This window comes from Canis lupus, chromosome 33 (assembly GCF_011100685.1).
Source record: "Canis lupus familiaris isolate Mischka breed German Shepherd chromosome 33, alternate assembly UU_Cfam_GSD_1.0, whole genome shotgun sequence".
NCBI lineage: Eukaryota > Metazoa > Chordata > Mammalia > Carnivora > Canidae > Canis > Canis lupus.
Genome location: NC_049254.1, coordinates 31,811,372 through 31,832,205, shown reverse-complemented (window position 1 = coordinate 31,832,205; position 20,834 = coordinate 31,811,372). Strand labels below are relative to the sequence as shown.

Here is a 20,834-nt window from a genome sequence, read left to right as displayed (position 1 = left end):
ACGTGTATTTTTCTGGAGAAAGCCAGAACTTGCTTTAGATTTCCAAAAATATCTATCACATAAAACAGGGTAAGATCGGAGTTAAGGGAATAGGAATACTGAGGCTCACAGAAAAAGAGAAACGGACGTAAAGCGAGAGGCTAAAACAGCAAACAATGGCACTGTAAGAGTAACCTGCCTCTTTAGATGGTTTTAAGTACCAAGGAGATGAGGGATCCCTATGCCTAAAACAAAAACTAGCTGATCATCTCCCCATCTTCCCACCCCCCCTGTAGTTACCTACTGGAAAACGCAGGCTTCCTTCTGCAGGGGTGCCTCACGTGATGGGGATTTTTCAATAGAAGGTCGAGGCCTTCAGAAGCTTTTAAAAACTACTGACGCGGGACGCCTGGGTGGCTCAGCGGTTGAGCGTCTGCCTTTGGCCCAGGGCATAATCCTGGAGACCCAGGATCAAGTCCCACATCAGGCTCCTTGCATGGAGCCTGCTCACGAGGGGTGTACTGGGTAGGTGTGGGGTTGAGAATCACTAACCTAAATAATGTTCTTGAAAGAAACCATCTAAAATTCCTGTCATGTAGGGCAGCCCGGGTGGCTCAGCGGTTTAGCGCCACCTTCAGCCCAGGGCCTGATCCTGGAGCCCTGGGATCGAGTCCCGTGTCGGGCTCCCTGCATGAAGCCTGCTTCTCCCTCTGCCTGTGTCTCTGACTCTCTCTCTGTGTGTCTCTCATGCATAAATAAATAAAATCTAAAAAAAAAATAAAATTCCTGTCATGTTTTGGCAAACTGAAACTGTTTAAAGAACATGGAATGTCCAAATGGCAGGGTGTCTACAAAAACCAATAAAACATGTTAGTGGCAATTTAATTTTAAGATCTTTTCAAAAAAACCTCAACTTACAAATGAGTATGCATCTGTGTATCTGCTCACACACATATCCAATCATTTGCGCCCTCATCTTGAGCCCAGCCTTCTATAGGACGAGGTTTCTGGGGCTCCGAGATGACGGACAGCGTTGGTGCTCCAAGGGGCCCCTCTACCTTGATACTGTTTGGTGTGGCTGCGTGCCACAAGAGCAGGGTCCATTCCACGGCATCACAGGCCAGAGCAGCTCCTGTTCTATTCCAGATGCACCACGCAGATGCCATTTCTGCTGCAGCCCAAGCTCACGTGTCCAGGTGCTTGTAGAGTCTACGATTTTTCTCTTTTTTATTTCTGTTGCCATGTTTTTTCCAGGCCTTCCCAGCCCTGCTCTCAGAGCTCATAGTAGCCGCAGTCACCAGGCCACTCCCAGGCTTGTAGCCCATCACAGCCTGGACGCTTTTTGTCAGAGCTCTCACATTTTCCTAGGAAGTAAGACAGCATTATCGGAGATGTAAGCACAGTATTATTTGCGGAGAACGCCAAGATTAGCCGACTTCCACTTCCTTCGCTGCTGCTTTCTCTTCCCATTCTTAACTAAGTTTCTCACATTCTTTGTCCTCAACTTTGCTTATTAGTCTCATAGCTTCAAATACCACCTATTCCCAGCCACCAAGATAGCACTCCCTTTGCCTTCCTCTTCTGTCACACACAGCCAGCCACTAAGTTCCACGGATCCCAGGCTCTAGGATTTTGTGCATCTATCCCCTACTCTCCACCCACCCTGCTCTCGCCCTGGCATTAACTTTCACTGGTCTACTGCAAGGCTCCTCTCATCCAGGGTCCACACTTGCACTAGAGTTCTCCATTCACGTCTCTCTCTTCCTGTCCTCACAAACCTCTGGTGGCTCCCTGAAGCCTGGGGAATCAAGTTCCTATTCCCTCACATGGTGTGCGAGTCCCCTTTATGCCTTTGTTCACACTACTCCCCCTGCCTGGAGAACTGCCCTCACCACTCCTTCCAACTGGCACATTTTTATTTGTCCCTTGGACTCCAGCTTAGATATCACCTCCTCTCTGTGCTTTCACTCACCTACTCTCTCCTCTTAGCTCCAAGGGGAACTGCTCCCCAATCTGGATTTACAAAATACTTGTCTTGTACCTCTGCCATAGACCTAACATGTCATGTTGTTAACTTGCCCATCTCCTCTTGGCTACAATGTGACTGCCCTGAAAACAGTAATTGCATCTCACTCCTTTTGGTTATTCTAGGTCCTAGTGCAGTAGGCACACATAGTAAATGCTCAAAAACATTTCTGTAAACTTGTGATTTTATTTAAGTAGAACACAATGAAATAGCAAAAACAAAAAAACTAAACAAATTTTAAGTTTACTTCAAAAAAAATTAATCCCATATGATTCTGTAAGTGTAAGGCAGTATTTTATCTTTTTTTGTTTGTTTTATAAAGATTTTATTTATTTATTCATGAGAAACACAGAGAGGAGAAAGAGAGAAGCAGAGAGGGAGAAGCAGGCTCCGTGCTGGGAGCCCGACGCAGGACTCGATCCTGGGTCTCCAGGCACACCCTGGGCTGAAGGCAGCGGTAAACCGCTGAGCCACCCGGGCTGCCCAGTATTTTACCTTCTTCTAATAGTAAAATGTTACTCTAGAGGCTAAAGCTTTGGTAACTATAAGTTTTCAGCTTTCTTGCACATGACCTTTAGAAACATTTGGTAAACACTTAAAAATTTCATTTACTCCTGCGTGCCTATAGTAGGTTCAAGAAAGAACCTATGATCCTTTTGCATACTGGTAAATTTCCTTCTAAAGGCTGCCCAGACAATTCACACCAGGAGCCACAACAATCTAAGTTCTATCTAAGCTTTGCCATTAAGACAAATGTCTTTGAATATGTCACTTACCCTCCATGAGGCTCAATGTCCTCAGTGGTAGGTAACAAAATGAGGATAATACTATGTGCTGGGCCCGCCATAACAAACTCACTGTGTTTGAGGCACACAAAGCATCGTATAAATACAGAAAAAATCACTCTCTGGATAGAGACGATCCTTACCCTGCTCCAACTTTTCTGGCTGTAGCAGTCACAAAAGCAGAATTTAATAAATATATTAAGTGTAGTTATAGGATTTAACTGTTCTGCATATAAATTTGGTCTTAAAATGCAGCATACAGGGGGTGCCTGAGTGGCTCAGTTAGGCGTCTGCCTTTGGCTCAGGTCATGATCCCAGGGTCCTGGGACTGAGCCCTGCATCGGGCTCCCTGTTCCGTGGGGAGCCTGCTTCTCCCTCTGTCTGCCATTTGCCCTGCGTGTGTGCTATCAAATAAATAAATAAAATCTTTAAAAATAAATAAATAAAATGCAGCATATTAACTGTACCTGTGATATAAACAACTGAAGTTATTAAAATGTACTGGCTCGGAAAACCCAATAAATGGTAGGAAATATTTGCAAATTATGATAAAGGGTTTTATCAGAATATATAAAGAGCTCTTAACACTCAACAGAAGTCTTCTCCTAAGAAGACACACATGTGCACATAAGCACATGAGAAGATAATCAACATCATTTATCCTTAGGGAAATACAAATCAAAATGAGATACCACTTCACATGTACTAGGATGGCTAAAATAAAAAAAGAAAAAATACTGGTAAGGGTGCAAAGAAATTAGAGCTCTTATATGTATTACTAGTGGGAATGTAAAATGGCACAGCCACTTTGGAAAGCTGGGCACTAACTCAAATGTTAAGCATGGAGTTACCATATGACCCAGCAATCCCACTAATTATCTACCCAAGAGAACTGAAAATCTATGTTCACACAAAAGCTTGTACATGAATGTTCACAGCAGCATTATTTATAACAGAAGAAAGGGGAAACAACCCAAATTCCACCTACTGATAAGTAAACAAAATGTGGTATATCCACTCAATGGAATATTTGGCAATAAAAAGGAATAAAGTATTGATACATGGATGAACCTTGAAGTCATTATGCCAAGTTAAAGAGCCAGCCACAAAAGGCCCCAGCGGGTGATTCCGTTTGTGTGGAATGTCCAGGACAGGCAAATCTATCTATGAGAAAGTAGACTAGTGATTGGCAGGGGCTGGGGGGAAAGGGGAATGGTGAGTGACTGCTAATAGGTACCGTGTTTCTTCCTGGAGCGATAAAAATTCTCTAAAATTATGGTGAAAGTTGCACAACTCTGAATATACTACGGACTATTGAACTGTATTTTAAAAGAGTGAATTTATGGGTATTTCAATAAAATTGCTCTTTAAGAGGTGAACAGAAGGTAAAGAAAAGCTTTAAAACTTACTTGATGGAAAAAAGTTTTATCAACAATATTTTCAATCTGTTTTGCTTTTTTATTTTCGCCTGGATGTATTTTTAGTTCACCACCATTTGTTTTGTTCTGTAGGAGTCGATGGTGTTGATGCTGGAAGGTCACAGGGTCTCTTCCAGGAGGAGGATGACAGTATAGAAGTTTACCCTACAAAGACGACAAGACGTGTAACAGCTGTGTTATCCCAGAAGAAAGAGGTCCCCAGAGAAGACCTCTCACCACGCATCCTCTGACAGGCTTCCTGCTTTCTGATGAGCTGAGCTGAGCTGAGCTCGGTCACCTGCCTGGAGAGCCCTAACAAACACACTGACTGTAATCCTTAACGTGTTCCACAGGCCTTGCCGGCCCTTGGCCCTCGGCCCCCCAGCCTAGGAGGAAACCTTTCTCCTCTGTGCTCCTCTTCACCTTGTTTGCATTTCTGCTAAAGTATCCATCAGTACAGTGACGTGACCACTTAGAATATTTCCCAAAACAAAACCCGGGACAAAACTGGACAGCAGGACTATCCTAACAGGGATGCTGGGCTGGCTGCACTTGGTCCCTGGGCACTAGTTTTCTGCTTCCCACTGTAGTAAATGCTTTCTATCAACTGTGGTTGGTTTTAACTCTTCTTCTCATCTTCCACAATTTTACAAATGGTAACTAAATCCATAATTTATCCACACAAATATTCTACTAATTCCTTTCTTCCTGAACTGAAGGAAAGAGAGTAGGCTGCCCAATTTTACTCCCGTGCTTCCCAGAGCTCTGCCGCCTCTTGCCAATGACACCATCTCAGTGAGGAAATAGGTCTTTTCTAACTCAACAGGTTGCCGGCATCTAAGAGCACGCGGTGAGAAAGGAGGCCTGTTTACTTCAGAGCAACAAGGAGCCGGGCTCACTTACACTGACGAAGTCCTTCAGGATATAGCGAGCGGACCGAGACTGGTCTGGCTGCCCATGGGCGGTCATGAATCCTCGCATGTCTGGGAGGAGAAATGAATGGTGCAACACTGAAGTTAGAAGCCAGAACGTCACAACAAAGATAACCAAAGTGATGGAGGTTTGGTCTGTTACCCCACAACGATGCATCCCAACTCTCTAGCTTTAAAAAAGCAACTATCATCCTAGAAGATATCCTGGTTAGCACTGTAAAGACAGCTGACAATCCAGGAGAACAGACCATATCGTTCTATCTGATAGCCTAGCACCAAATGGTGACAGACATTCAAGCTCTCTCTACTCCAGTTATTTCTTTCATCTCTTAATTTTAAAAACATTGAATCATGGAGGCTACCCATAGAATGCTATGTTATCACTATTATTAGCAAAACCAAAAGCAATACAGTAAGTCTTCCTGTTTAGTAACGTATCTAGGTTTTCCCAGTTTCTCAAACACACTATGGAGATCCCTCTAATACTGACTCAACTAGAGGGAGTAGCAGAGCATTGTGGTTAAGAATATGGGCTCTGGCAGACGTGGGATTCAAAACTCAGCTTCCTCACCTACTAGCTGTGTAGCAGGCTCTTCCAGTTTAGAAGAAAACAGAACTCTAGTTCACACAATACACAAAAATACATTTAGGCAGATTAAAAATCTAAAGGAATATAAAAAAAAGATATTACAGGGAAACAGTTTTGTCCTTTTGAGATACAGAAGACCCTCCCAAGCAAAACACCAAATCCCATAAGCCAAAAAGGAAAAAAAAAACAACAAAAAAAAGCGCCCATTAAAATTGTTCACTTCTACAGGGCTAAAGAAACCACAACGAAGTCCTACAAATCATTAAAAGAAAAGATGCGTAACAAAGGTGATTCCCAGAAGAAACAGAAATGGCTACATATGGACAGATGTCCTGTTTCACTAATATTTAAAGAAAGGCAAATTAAAAATCATTTAGCAACATCTTTTAAAATGAACTGAGCCTGGGTGGCTCAGTTGGCCGGGCATCTGCCTTTGGCACAAGTCGTGATCCCGGGGTCCTGGGACTGAGCCCCGCAATGGGCCCCCTGCTCCACAACGGCCGGTTTCTCCCTCTCCTGCTCCCCTGCATGTGCTCTCTCGCTATGTCTCTGTCAAATATCTTTAAAATGATAAAATGAACTGCCAGAAATTATTCTTTACAGACCTGCAGATGATCTTGGAAACTACATATATGTGGTCACTTTTTATTTTATTTTTTAATTTTTTTAAAAGGTTTTATTTATTTATTCATAGAGATACAACTTGAGAGAGAGAGAGGCAGAAACACAGGCAGAGGGAGAAGCAGGCTCCATGCAGGGAGCCCGACATGGGACTCGATCCTGGGTCTCTAGGATCACGCCCTGGGCTGCAGGCAGCGCTAAACTGCTGCGCCACTGGGGCTGCCCTGTGGTCACTTTTTAAAAGATTTTATTTATTTATTCATGAGAGACAGAGAGAGAGAGAGAGAGAGAGAGAGAGAGAAAGAGAAAGAGAAAGAGCGAGCGAGCGACAGCGAGTGACAGGCAGAGACACAGGCAGAGGGAGAAGCAGGCTCCATGCAGGGAACCCGACGTGGGACTCGATCCCAAGACCCCAGGGTCACGCCCTGGGCTGAAGGCGGCGCTCAACCGCTGAGCCACCCTGGCTGCCCATTTTTAGTTTCTTTTTTAAAGATTCCACTTATTTGACAGACAGACAGCACACGTGGGGGGAGCGGGAGAGGGAGAAGCAGGCTCCCCCCTGAGTAAGGAGCCCAACGTGGGGCTCAATCCCAAGACCCTGAGATCATGATCTGAGCTGAAGGCAGACACCCAAATGTCCCCAAGGTCTTTTTTAGTTTTAGGATTTTGTGACTACACTAGTCTCATCACAAATGCTTACTTTTTATCCTCTTTAAGTCTTTAAGTCTCCCAACTAAATCAAGTTCAAGTCCTGGTTTAAGTGTGCTTCATATCACTTATATATCATATCTCTGTGAGAAAAATACACACTTTTTTCTTTTCTTTGTACCAAATCACTCAAATAAGCTGAACTCCTTCTCAGCTGGTGGCCACTGCTTTAAAGGCATGCCATAAATGCACGGACATGTTTCTAACATTGCTATTTCTTTAGGTAGACAGACACAGGTTCCTCTAGACCACCTTTAAAGTTTATACTTAAGGTAAGTAAATCACAATCAGTTGGAAATGATAGGCCGATAGCTCCCATGTAGAACTGGGTTAAGACATGGAGATGGGAGAGCTGTAGACTCATTCTAATGTCAAACAGGGTTTCCCAGGGAGTGTTGGAAGGGGAGGGAGGCTGTTCTGTGTCCCTGTCCTGACCACAGTGCTCTGTCCCAGTCAGGGCTTTCCTTTCCCATGCTGCCCTCACAGTCTCCTATCCTGCTATGACAGCATATTCATTTTCTTCCCAATATCCCTTTTCTTCTCTGTTTGGGACAAGACTCCGGAGAAAGCCAACAAAGCCTCAGCCAGAACCCCGGTCCCCACCTGGGTTCAATCAGCACAGTGAATGCCCTAAGGGCCTTATCTCAGAAGCCTGAGACAGCTGCTGGCACGCCCCCTGCTCCCCCCTGCTCCCCGCAGTGGCTTTCAACTCTGTGCACAGGGAGGGGCACGAGCGCTGCAGTGAGGGTCTGCAAAGGGCAGACCTGAGGAAGAGGCCAGGGATTCGAATCATGTCCTTCTCTAAGTCGAGAAAGCACTTAATCCTGAAGTGTTATACCACTCAGGCAGCAGTCAGCCCTCTCCCCCTTCCTGCGGCATTCTGAACCCCCCCACCAACGCAGCCTGTGGGCAAGGCCAACAGAGACAACAAAAGCAACAACAGTGGAGGATGACATGACAAATGCTAAGGAAAAATGTGAATTTGTATCTTCGCAGGAGTAGTTCTCTCATTTACTAAGTTACAGTTTGGTCATGTTTTAAAATAAATCACAACTCACATCCATAAGCTGTCAGTAGTTCTTCTGATGTTGGAGGTCGATGGGGATCTTCATCCTCTCTAGGCTTTATAATATTAATGCCATAGGTAGCTTCTAAGACATGTCTCGGAATATTCTGGCAAATGTAAGCTCGTCAAGGAATCCATTCCCTTCAACTGACCCCTCCCAACCTTGGCTTCTGACACATGCTTCTAATTCAACATTTCTAGGACAGAAGCCCTTTTACCTCTCCAGAAAAGAAGTGTAGTTACTCATTAATTTTTGAACACTTTTCTCTTTAAACACCATTCTACCTTGTACCAGGTTATTTACATGCATGCCCCATATGCCCCCCAGACCGTCGGCAAGGGCAGGGCCATGGCTGATTCATGCTTGTGGTCTCCGCAGGAGCCAACCTAATCTGGCTTATAATAAATGCTCAGTACACGCCTGATTCACAGAGAAGCTGAAAATACACAGAGGAGCATTAAATACTCTAACACCTGTGTTCTCAACTCTCAAGAGGTAGTAAAAATGTCATCTACTATACAAACTGTTGAAAACGCAAACTTTAAATGCTGTACCAGCCCCTCCCGCCACCGTAGCCCCTCCCGCCTCCCAGATGTAAGTGGAGTTTGTGATGCAGCCGCCAGCCCACTTCTCAGGCTTTGACATTCCCAAGTGTCTGTCAATATAAAGTACTATTCTGTGAAATGACAGGTTTTACAAAAGTGGTGTTATACCTGTATGTAACATTTTGAGATTTACCCAGGTCACTACAGGTAGGTTTAGTGCAGTACTTTTATACAGCATCTTGGCGATATATCGTATTTTATGTATCCTGGTAAATGAATTCTCATTATTTCTTACAGAAAGAGAAATCGAATTGGGGTGCATACAGAGCTGTGGCCTTCAGGGCAGGCATTAAGGACTTGTCAAGAACTGTGCAAGGCCAGAAATTTTACCCTACTTAGAAAGTACCAAATCACGTGCCGGTTTCACGCAGTCTCCTACCTTCCACCAGCACCCCTGGAACAGTTAACAGACTAACCTGCTGGCTTGTAAGGAGGGTCAAACCTTGACACCACGGTTCTCAGCAGATCTACCTATGAATACTTCTTCATGTCAGACACTGTCCTAGATCTTCACATAAGTTAACAAGTTAACTGATTATGCCGGGAGGCAGCAGAGTTCCTAACTAGTACACGTTAACTGTCCTATCTTGCAAACTGTCTAACTTCTCTGTGCCTCACTTTCCTGAAGCTTGAACAAACGGGAACAGCAGCAATACCCACGTCAAGGGGCGCTTTAAGAATTAAATGAAAAAAAAAAAAAAAAAAAAGAATTAAATGAAATTACTTGGTAAGTGTTGTGTGAAGCACACAGTAAGCATACAATAAACATCATTAAATTGGCTATCATATAAATTCTTACAACCAACTGCAAAGTAGCTATTACTGGCATTTTTCTGAAAAGAATGTTTCTAGAAGGTTAAGCAAGCTTACCAAGGTCACACAAATAGTCAAACACCAGAGTCAGGACTCAACTCGGGGCTGAAATCCACAGCCTGGGCTCTTCCATTCATACTAGGGACATTGCTGCCATCAGGACACAAGGTTCTACACTTCTGCAGTCCTGACGCTACCTCACTGTATAAACTTGGGCAGATCACTACTGAGTAGTTCAGGTTTTTCCGTCAACAGCAATCCTAAATACATCCAATGCAAAGCGGGGTCCCAAACCACCCGAAGCCCTAATATACACATAATAACCAGTCTTTGCAAAGCAGAAAGGATATTAGTGACACAGGGGGGACGTGGTCTCTCATTTGGTCGATTGGGAGGATTCCATTGCAGATCATCTCTGCCTTGGTGGAGACAAAGGATGGCATCACCAGGCCTGGGCAGTCACATAAGCAGAGGCCAGGCTCCACATAGAGAGTCTGAAAGACAAGGGAGAAGTTTCTGTCAGGCACACAGCGGAGGAAGGGAAAAGAGCAGCACACAAGTAGTGAGGACCTTCAGAGAAACACCCAGAGAGGGGCACCGGCTGGTGCTGCAGAAATACCTGGAAATGCTTGGTGTGGCCGGGTGTGGCAGACACAGACACTTTCTTGTCACCCATAATGGTGTTGATTGTGGAACTCTTACCAACATTTGGGTAGCCCACCTGCGGGAGACACCTAAGTTACTCAAGAGTCAAACAGTACACCCATCGAGCCAAAGATAATACAAACACAGGACAGCAGCAGCTTAAGTGTTTGGCTGCTTCAAAAGATTATTTGAAATAGAGGCTGTTTGTTGACAGTTTCCTGCCCTGTGGCGTGGGTGTACGTACTCAGACACGTTTCCAGTGGGAACAGTCAAGCTAAGTACATTTGATTGGTATTGGTCTTGCTGTAACAGCAGGTGTTACAGTAATCCTCAGCCCCATTTCCGGCTCCCCCCACAATGTCCCATCATGCAGGCATCTCATGGTTTCTGTATTTTCCACACAGGGGGTGAAGTCGAGGATCAGAATAGGTATTTTAATCATCACAACATACAATTCATTTTTAAATTTTAGTAACCTATTAGCAAGCCTCTGTCTTACGGGTTAAAATTTTAAGTGGTTGGGATCCCTGGGTGGCGCAGCGGTTTGGCGCCTGCCTTTGGCCCAGGGCGCAATCCTGGAGACCGGGGATCAAATCCCACGTCGGGCTCCCAGTACATGGAGTCTGCTTCTCCCTCTGCCTGTGTTTCTGCCTCTCTCTCTCTATCATAAATAAATAAAAAATTTAAAAAAAAATTTGAAAAAATTTTAAGTGGCACACTGACTTGATAGGTGCAAACAAGCTACTGGAGTTCTTCAGTTACACTTAGCAGAATCATATAAGGGTTTGCAAATAAATGCTCAAATCGTGCCAGCCTTGCTCCAGGCTTTTTCTCAGACTTTTCCGTGTGCCTCTAAATCCAATTCCCTCTTACGTGGTTCCAAGAATCCTCCATCAGTATGACTAAAAGATTATAAATACCGACTCCATTGGAAAGCGCCCAAACCTTCCACCTCTATTACAGGCCTCTTAACAGACAAGTTTCACTATTCTGGTTTCCACTCTCACTGCTCTCCACACTTAGCCATGCTGTCACCTACTGTTCCATGAATATATTTCCATTCCTGGGGCTTTGCTTAAACATTTACCTTCTGTTTGTCTGGAAGGCCCTTCCACTGCTGCTTTGTTGAAGCCTAATGTTATACTTTAAGGTGCAAGCTCTTACATAAAAATTTCAGATAACTGTTCATTAATCTCAGTATTTTCCTCATGCTTTGTGCTTATTTGTATTTTGATTAGATGACATATTACTATTTGTATAGATGCCTTTTGCTGGTGGGGTGCTTTTGTGGCTGTCATCTGCTCCACTTTCTGCAGTTCAGGCTCCCTCACTATACACTCCAAAGGCCGCTGGCTGTCCTCCTCTCTCACTCACCATACTTGGAACTACATGCTCTGGGAGGGTGGGGACTCTGTCTGTCTGGTCTCCTGATACATGGCTAGGGACCAGCAGGATGCCTGGCCTGTGGCAGGTGATCAATAAATGTTCACAGCAGGAGTAAATTAACCTAGTCTCAGGTTTTCTAGTGTAAAACATTCAGAAAATGAAGAGTCTGTTTAGCATCTCCATACATGTGAGAAAGAAAGAAACTACCTTTTAGGGAAGCTGGGCTTTCTGATGGCATGTAGAAAATGAATTTTTAGCAATAATACAAAGAAATGAAGCTGAAAGAAATGATGTAAGTTCCCCAAGGTTTATAGCAAGTGAATCCATTCACAGTAGCACTAGGTCTGCCTGGCTCCAGGGGCAATTCCTTTAACTAGTGCTCTATGTCTGTCTCTCTCAAATAAATAAATTTTAAAAATAAACAAACAAATAAATAAATATATATTTATTTATTTATAAATCTTAAAACAAAGATGTTGACCTGCTACAATCAGTGACTAGGCTTGGGCGGGAGGGGGGTATGCATGTAACTTAAGAGCTAGAAGATTTTAAATCTGCCACAATCTATTTCTCTCACAAGTTTGATCTCTTGGATGAGGCCTTTAACATACCTTCTCTAACATCTTATGTTTCCTTAGCTAAAGATGGGACCTCTGGAGCTGTGCTGTCTGTCTTTAAAGTCCAAGCACTTCTCACAGCCACCTCTAGAATTAGCATATACACAGCTAGGGATGTGATCTCCTTTCCCTTGTTCTTAGGCAACTAAAGCGGCAGCCATGCTTTGCCTGGCCCGAAAGATGCTGGGATTCTCCTTAAATTGCAGGTGGAACATTTACAGTACAAGCTAGCAAGGACCACTTCACACCAAAAGCCGATAGAGGGTAAGATTACTGAACTGCAAGTCTGAAGACAACCTTAGAAGTTTTCTCATTCTACTATCTCTTGGTAAGCCACACGTGTGGTAGGGCTGAACTGGAAGACGGGAGAAGATAATTAATAGGAATAGGGGCATAACCAGTGTAAGCCTTGAGAGAGCTCGTTCTTTAGAGTTGGGCTTTACCTATTCCCACAGTGCCAGTGGGCAACAAGAGGGCAATAACGTCTCCTAGGACACCAAAAGCTTGGTTCGGCCCTTGGGTTCCAGTGTAGCTACCAACAGATTGGAAATAAATGGTGGGGCGCCTGGGTGATGCAATCAGTTGGGTAGTCAACTCTTGGTTTCAGCTCAAGATTTCAGGGTCGTATGATTGAGCCCTGTGCACTGGGCTCTGCACTCAGTGCAGAGTCTCCTTGGGATCCTCTCTCACTAAAATAAAATATATCTTAAAGAGCAAACAAAAAAGGTACCCATGCAATAACAATCTCAGGACCTATCTCATCTTACCAGTCCAACCGTAAGTTGTCCATCTTTCATCTTCTTCCCAGTGTGTAGCTGCTTAAAGATTTCCAACAATTCCTGCCTTGATACCAGATGGCTAAAATTGTGTGTGTGCCTCTTCCGCAGGGTGTTCCTCCCCTGAGCCTCAGAATCCGCAGTGCAGCTTCCCTGCCAGTCCCGGCCATAGGCCTCTTCATTGGGGTTGCCGTCCTCTTCCGAACATGTCTGCCAAACCTCCTCCTCCTCCTCCTGACAGTCCTCATACTCACTGGCATCTTCATCACTAGTGGTAACATCACTAAGTGAGAGGGAAGCCCTGTCTGGGAGATGTCTAGGCTCACTGCATGGAACTGCAGCCTCTTCACAACCGGACTTCTCAGACTCGGCTGTGTTGGCTTCTCCAGCACTCCTGTTCACCTGTTTTCAATGAAATGAAAGAAACCAAAAAGCTCAGAAGGGACAACAATGGCACCTTTCACTCTAGTGAAAGTACTCAGGGTTGGTTATCTCAGATGAACAGAGGGGAAGCCAAGTAAGTTATAAAGGAAACCAGAAAAGGTGAAAATAGGGAGACAAGGCAGGCCTTTTGGTGAAAGGACACAATAAACTATTAACAGTAGTGCCCTCTGGAGATGGGAGGGGCAGTGGACCTTCGCTTTATATATTTCTATATCATTTGAACTTTGTACAATGTCTGTTACTTTTGTATCAGATGTATATAAAACATCTTTATGTTTTTTAAGATTTTATTTATTCATGAGAGACAGAGAGAGAGAGAGAGAGAGAGAGAGGGGCAGAGACACAGGCAGAGGGAGAAGCAGGCTCCATGCAAGGAGCCTGACACGGGACTCGATCCCGGGTCTCCAGGATCAGGCCCTGGGCTGAAGGCAGGCGCTAAACTGCTGGGCCACCCGGGCTGCCCTAGATACATCTTTAAAAAAAGGTAAGCGTTTAGAAAAGCCTGTGTCAAGCTGAATTCTTTGGCAGTACATTATTTTGCACCAGGCTGTAGAACAAAGCATTTCTCATTAACAATTAAACATTTAATATTCTCTTCTTTGCACAAAGCAAGAAGGGAAACGTTTATACTTTGAGTTTTTTACGTTTGCATTTTTAAAGACCATGGTTTGCATATTTAAGGAAACTGCTATTTCTTTATAATTGCCTTTAATAACTCAAAGCACTGTGGAGCATAGCACCTTCTGGATGAAATACATGAGCAACGAAACATGTGAAAATCATACACATATATACAAAGAACAAAAATAATTTACTCTTCAGGGATATGTTAATTCTTAAGAATTCTGACAATACAAGCAAAAATAAGACAATATATAGTATTACTAATTTGAATCAACAAGAGTGAGCTGGTTTGCATCTAGAAGTGATACAAACCTTGTATAATTTCTAAATTACCTAGTGTTAGAATGAATAACCATAATAGAAGAGGACACAATGAACTCAGTTAAATAAGTATCCTAAATTTTATTTTATTTTATTTTAATTTTTTTTTTTTTTTTTTTAGTATCCTAAATTTTAGTAAACTAAATCTAAACTAGAGATATAAACAAAATGTCAGGGAAGATAGGCATGATTTCATGATCAAGGCTAGGCTGGCAAATCAAAAGGCAACACGGCAGCATGGCTTATAACAGAGCCACAGAACTGGAAACAATTTCTATGAGAAATGAGCAATGAATGTAAAGAAGATGGCGTGTCTTCACTGTGAGCTTTTCTGAATCATTTCAAAAATATGAAACAAACAGAAAACAGTAATGTGAACTGAACGTGCATTAAAAAAACTAAAACTGAAGCAGTTTAGCTTCAGGAAAAATGATAAAGACAACAGAAGGACTTTGTGGTAGTATAGTAAACCTGAAAAGGGAAAAGTCAATCCCTTGGGGAAACACAGTGCAATTTAACAGATGGCCAAGAGAAAACCAGGTACTCAGCTTGAAAACTGTCATTTTTCCCCAAAAAAGAAGGGGTTAACAACTGTAAAGGAAGAACCAAACTTCAGATGGTTGAGAAAACAGTGACTATTAAACTATTCCTAGTAAGTTCATGTTTGATACTCAAATGACAAGTGTGATTACAGCAGTGATGTCACAATGGTAGCTAGTTATTGGTCTTGGGAAATCATGAAAAATGGTAGATACTTCAGAAGATGTGGAAGGAGTAAATGATGGCTAACTTCAAAAGGGAGAAAGTGTACTTTCCATAACTACACACTGCGAACCCAGTCATACACGGGAGCAGGTCTACAAGGTAGCTGGTGAACCCTAGAAGACAACTGAAGGTAGTAGCAAGGGTTCCCTGAGAACAGATTATGCAAAAATGGAATGTTCTACTTGGTTAACAGTTCAGGGAATATCACATTAGTAGTTGCAGAAAGTAATCTTTTTTTCCTTTCTTTCTTTTCTTTTTGTTTTTAAAGACTACCTATTTATTCATGAGATAGACAGAGGGAGAAGCAGCCTCCCCGTGGGAAGCCCGATGTGGGACTTGATCCCACGGCCCCGGGATCACGCCTTGAGCTGAAGGGAGATGCTCAACTACAGAGCCACCCACCCAGGTGCTCCTCTTTACCATTTTTTTTTTAAGATTTTAATTTATTCATGAGAGACACAGAAAGTTAGAGAGGGGCAGAGACACAGGCAGAGGGAGAAGCAGGCTCCTCACAGGGAGTCTGATGCAGGACTCGATCCTGGGACTCCAGGATCACGCCCTGGGTCAAAGGCAGGCGCTAAACGGCTGGGCCACTCAGGGATCCCCTCTTTTTCCATTTCTTTTTTTTTTTTTTTTTTTTAATTTTTATTTATTTATGATAGTCACAGAGAGAGAAAGAGAGGCAGAGACACAGGCAGAGAGAAGCAGGCTCCATGTACCGGGAGGCCGATGTGGGAATCGATCCTGGGTCTCCAGGATCGTGCCCTAGGCCAAAGGCAGGCGCCAAACCGCTGCGCCACCCAGGGATCCCTCTTTTTCCATTTCTGACAGTTATTGGGTTGGTACATCAGGGCTAAGCCATACAGTGATAAATATTTAAAAACTTCAGTAAAACATCAGCTTCCAGTAAAGACTTGAAACAATAGAGATAATGGCTAAGAAGACAAACTGAAGCCAATAATGTTTAAGAGGACAAACTATGGGGATCCCTGGGTGGCGCTGCGGTTTAGCGCCTGCCTTTGGCCCAGGGCGCGATCCTGGAGACCCTGGATCGAATCCCACATCGGGCTCTCGGTGCATGGAGCCTGCTTCTCCCTCTGCCTGTGTCTCTGCCTCTCTCTCTCTCTCTCTCTGTGACTATCATAAATAAATAAAAATTAAAAAAAAAAAAAAGGACAAACTATGAAGCCAGACTACCTGAAGATAATAAGCATTTATGTTTCTTATTGGGATGATTAAATGAAGACAATGTATAAATTGCTTAGGACAGTGGTGCCTGGCACAGGATAAGCTTTCTATGGATTTTTATTAACAGGAGTAACAACTGAATAATTACTATTGTTATATCCTTGTGAACACATCTGTACTCATTACATCAGAACCTTTGGTTCAGAGGGCTCAGTTAAGTTCACAGAAGGTTACGGAGCTCTCTCCTTGGTCCGGTTTTAACAATGTTGCCGATGACTGGAAAGAGTATCAGAAGGACAAACACAAAATTTGCATATTCAAAGCTAGGAGAGAAAAGCAAATTACACAACCAAAATGAATTCTCTACCTTAGCCCCAAATCATGAACAGTATTTCAGAGGAACCGTACTGTCCTAAGTTGAGGTAAAAATAAGATGAAAAACCTTTTCCACATGAGAGACTTAAGTGATGAGACTTAAGTCTTTTTGGTTGTTTACAGATTAAATGAGCTAAGAGTGTAACATAGCTCCTCTGAGATACAGTGAATTAACAAAAACAGAATTACTGGGAGGATCCGGATGACATGGAATAATCAATTGTCCCTCTGAATACCTAACATATGTAATTAGGTGCCACCAATTTTAAGTGTTTTCCTGATTAGGCAGATAGGCATCTGAGATGAAGAGTGCCCCAGATAACGTGTCCAAGATGAATAAGAACCCAGAAAACATACACAGAGAAAACGAAGGGGACAAAGAAAGAGTCCTTATATCAAAGGCTAGGGAGGCTGACTTAGCTTCACTAAACTGAAAAACTTTCTAAATGTAGACAAAGAGGGGGCTAGCTGGTCTCTGTCATTTAATGTAGTTAAAAAAAAAGATTATATGACTTTGCCATGGAGGTGAGGGAAGGAATTCACAGAGCTAATCTGTGAGCTCATCAAGAGGAGGACATTGTATTCACTGACATTCAGCTCAACGTACAAAATAATCTCTAGACGGCTGACAGATATGAGAAAAGGAAAGGAAAAGGCTAGGAAAAAAGATACTTTAAGTCTCTTCTGGCTCTAAGATTTTTTTTTTAAAGATTTTATTTATTTACTCATGAGAGACACAGAGAGAGGCAGAGACACAAGCAGAGGGAGAAGCAGGCTCCCTGTTGGGGGAGCCCGATGTGGGACTCAATCCCAGGACCCCAGGATCATGCCCTGAGCGGAAGGCAGATGCTCAACCACTGAGTCACCCAGGTTTCCCTAGCTCTAAGACTCTACTACTGATTTCATTTGATAGTCATTATTAGCTAATAGTTGTATTTTTTTTTATTAGAAAATAAACCTGAGGGCTGGCTCAGTGGTGGAGCACGTGACTCTTGATCTTGGGGTTGTAAGTTCAAGCCCATACTGGGTGTGGGACTTAAAAAAACAAAATAAAACAACAAAAAGACCAAACCCAAACCATTTCTGTAAAATTTGAGTTAATAGATAACATAGTAGGGCCACCTGGGTGGCTCACTGGCTGAGTGTCTGCCTACGGCCCAGCGTGTGATCCTTGAGTCCCACATCGGGCTCCCCACATGGAGCCTGCTCCTCCCTCTGCCTCTGCCTGTGTCTCTCCTCTGTGTCTCTCATGAATAAATAAACAAAATCTTTAAAAAACAAAAAACAGGGCAGCCTGGATGGCTCAGAGGTTTGATGCCTCCTTCAGCCCAGGGTGTGATCCTGGAGTCCCGGGATCCCACGTCGGGCTCCCTGCATGGAGCCTGCTTCTCCCTCTGCGTCTCTGCCTCTCTCTCTGTCTCTATGAATAAATAAATAAAATCTTAAAAAAAAAAAAAAATAACACAGTATATCTTTAGAATTACTTCAGTTGTTTGTTTTGAAAACAATGTCGAAAGAACTTCTAATCACGTCCTGAGGAGTACAGGTACATACTTTGGTTGTACTTGCCTCCTGCTAAAAACAATTATAAGGTCATTATGAAGCTTCCTATACAATTTCCTTTCAAAAATCTAAAAAAGGAAAAAAGAAAAAAAAAAAAGAAAAAAACCATCAGTCTATAACACAGAGCCCGAGATGTCAGACTATTTGATGGCCAGAAAAAGTAACCCTGTGACTCATTTTTCTATAGGTCATCCTACTATCAGAACATTTAAGGAACAAACAAAAACCCTGGATTCCCATAAACCTTCAGTGAGAAAAACAAAGCTTACTGAAATCCTCCTCCCAGAAACACAATCTGAAAAAGCCCCCCAGGTTACCTCAGAGTCCCCAGTTGGTTGAATAGCTGCAGCCAAAGCCGACCAGAAGATAATCTTCACATCTTCTTTTTCAAAATATGTGGCCCAGGCACTCCGCTGCTCAACAGTCAACAAGTCTGCCTTATTTATCAAAATGACGTTTTCCTTACTATCATCTACTTCTTTCACGTAACATTCCTAGGCAAGACAAATATATTTAGAAAGGCCTCTTCAAGCAAGTGAAAATTGGGCTAATTATATTTAAAGTCCCCAACTAGAACTAAAGTTTTTACTGCCCTCAGTTTTAAGTCAGTCCTAATTTAAATTTTTTATCTTGGTACATTCTACTGACCCTTTCAGTAAGCTCTGAAAAAGTTAGGTCATATACACCTAGAAATATCCTCAGCAGAAGAAACTGGAAAGGGTAAAAGGAAATGCTGTCCTACCCTGTCAAAGTATAACAGATTCTCTTCCTTTAAACAATGTAGTTCCTCTCTTTAATAATGCTGAATTACTTCACACAAAATTAAAGAATGGCAAAACTAGGAGATCTGTCAGCCAGCAGGGACTATTTTTCAGCCAAGTGATGGCAGCCAATAATAAGCTCATTTTTTCATATAAAAAATATTTTGAGGTCTAAAAGAAAAACAAGACTCAGTAATTGGAATTAATTCCCAACCGCAGCTCTTCATTAGGAGACACACCCAGGTATAAAAGCTGACTTCAACAGGAGTTCCATCATTAAGATTTTTGTTCCTCACCAGTGGATTTAAAATATTCTGTACTATTACTACTATGGACTCAAATACTAATAGGAACGCTTCAGATGTGTACAGTGTTTAATTAATTTAAAACCTGTATCACATTATTTCATGTGGTCTTCACTCCTTAACTGTTACTCCCTCTGGTGTTTTACAAACTTAGTTTGCTTGTAACATATCACAGAAGGTAACAACTAAGGCGTGAGGAGAGACTCTGATGAGACAAGACAGTAAGATGTGGGTAATAAGCACAATGCTACTTCAACTGATGTCTCTTTTTTTTTTTTTTTTTTTTTTTTTTTCAACTGATGTCTCTTAAATGAGAAACACTGGCATATGTCTCTTAAGAAACTGGCTTCTATTTTTTTTTTTTTTTAAGATTTATGTATGTATTCATGAGAGACCCAGAGAGAGAGAGGCAGAGACACAGGCAGAGGGAGAAGCAGGCTCCCTGCAGGGAGCCCGACGTGGGACTCGATCCTGGGTCTCCAGGACCACAACCTGAACCCAAGGGAGGTGCCCAACCACTGAGCTACCCAGGCATACCAAGAAACTGGCTTCTAAACTAAAAGGTAGAAAGGTCATGTGATTGTCTCTTCCTGCAGATGGAAACGCTTGTTTTCAAAGGAAAACACCTATCTAAACAGCGACAGTACGGAAGCGCCTGACCCTGGGAGGAGAGGGCCCTCCTTAAACACAGCTACGGGAGAGAACAGAATGTTTGCTGGCAGTTATGCTGTCCCTCCTGCTGTGGCTCCAAGGACTGCACATCTGAATCCTGTCACACTTTACTTACCAGATCCTCACATCTAAATAGGAGTGGGTTTCGAGCATCTACTATCTGGACCACAATATCACTGTAAAAGAAAGGGGAGATTCCAATCATTGTGAAGTGAAACACGGACCATATAATAATCATAGCAAACATTTTCCACTATTGTGCCCTTTACACATTTAATGTTTTAAGGTACAATTATCTCTAGTTTATATGTGAGGAAACTACAGCTTAAAATAGGGAAGTCACCAGCTGCCGAGTGATGGAGTTGGGCCAGAGGATGTGCCTGCAATCCTCACATTCTCTTGCTGTTACATGTCCTAGAGAGCCTCTCATGATGTTTCACTGCTAAAGCTTCAAGTGTATCTTCTAGTAAACTCTCCTGGTGAGGCAAAGAGTATTCCAAATACTTTAATCCAACATGAGGCCTATTGTATACTCAGTTTCCAGAATACACTGGTGTTCAGGCCTCTACAGAAAACTGATAAATCACTTGCTGATAGCTGCCACCATCAAAGCCTGTATCTTATTTAAACCCAGGGCTGATGAGACAAAGCATACATCTAGCAAATCATCATCTACCTACTGCAAAAATGTGTTTGAATCACTCAAACACAAAACAGGAAAAATCAACTCAAGATGCCACACCAAAGCAGAAATGAGGGTCCTGTTTCTTCGGTCACACAGGAGCTGCAGCAATAAGAAGACTTTCTGTAGCTGACAGCAAGCTCCTCAGAGCGTTCACAGATGCAGTA

General features: G+C 42.9%; 1 protein-coding gene across 1 annotated transcript in view; it reads right to left on the bottom strand.

The window, feature by feature from the left end:
• Positions 1-840: 840 nt before the first annotated feature.
• Positions 841-20,834, bottom strand: part of LSG1 (large 60S subunit nuclear export GTPase 1) — a 31,357-nt gene continuing 11,363 nt past the window's right edge. The window contains exons 6-14 of the mRNA XM_038583233.1: positions 20,101-20,161; positions 18,565-18,741; positions 12,959-13,369; positions 10,163-10,264; positions 9,894-10,037; positions 8,117-8,240; positions 5,112-5,191; positions 4,200-4,373; positions 841-1,343 (exon numbers count right to left, since the gene is read on the bottom strand). Of these exons, the coding sequence (XP_038439161.1) occupies positions 1,164-1,343; positions 4,200-4,373; positions 5,112-5,191; positions 8,117-8,240; positions 9,894-10,037; positions 10,163-10,264; positions 12,959-13,369; positions 18,565-18,741; positions 20,101-20,161 (1,453 nt within the window). The 3' untranslated portion in view covers positions 841-1,163. The remainder of the gene's footprint in view (positions 1,344-4,199; positions 4,374-5,111; positions 5,192-8,116; positions 8,241-9,893; positions 10,038-10,162; positions 10,265-12,958; positions 13,370-18,564; positions 18,742-20,100; positions 20,162-20,834) is intronic.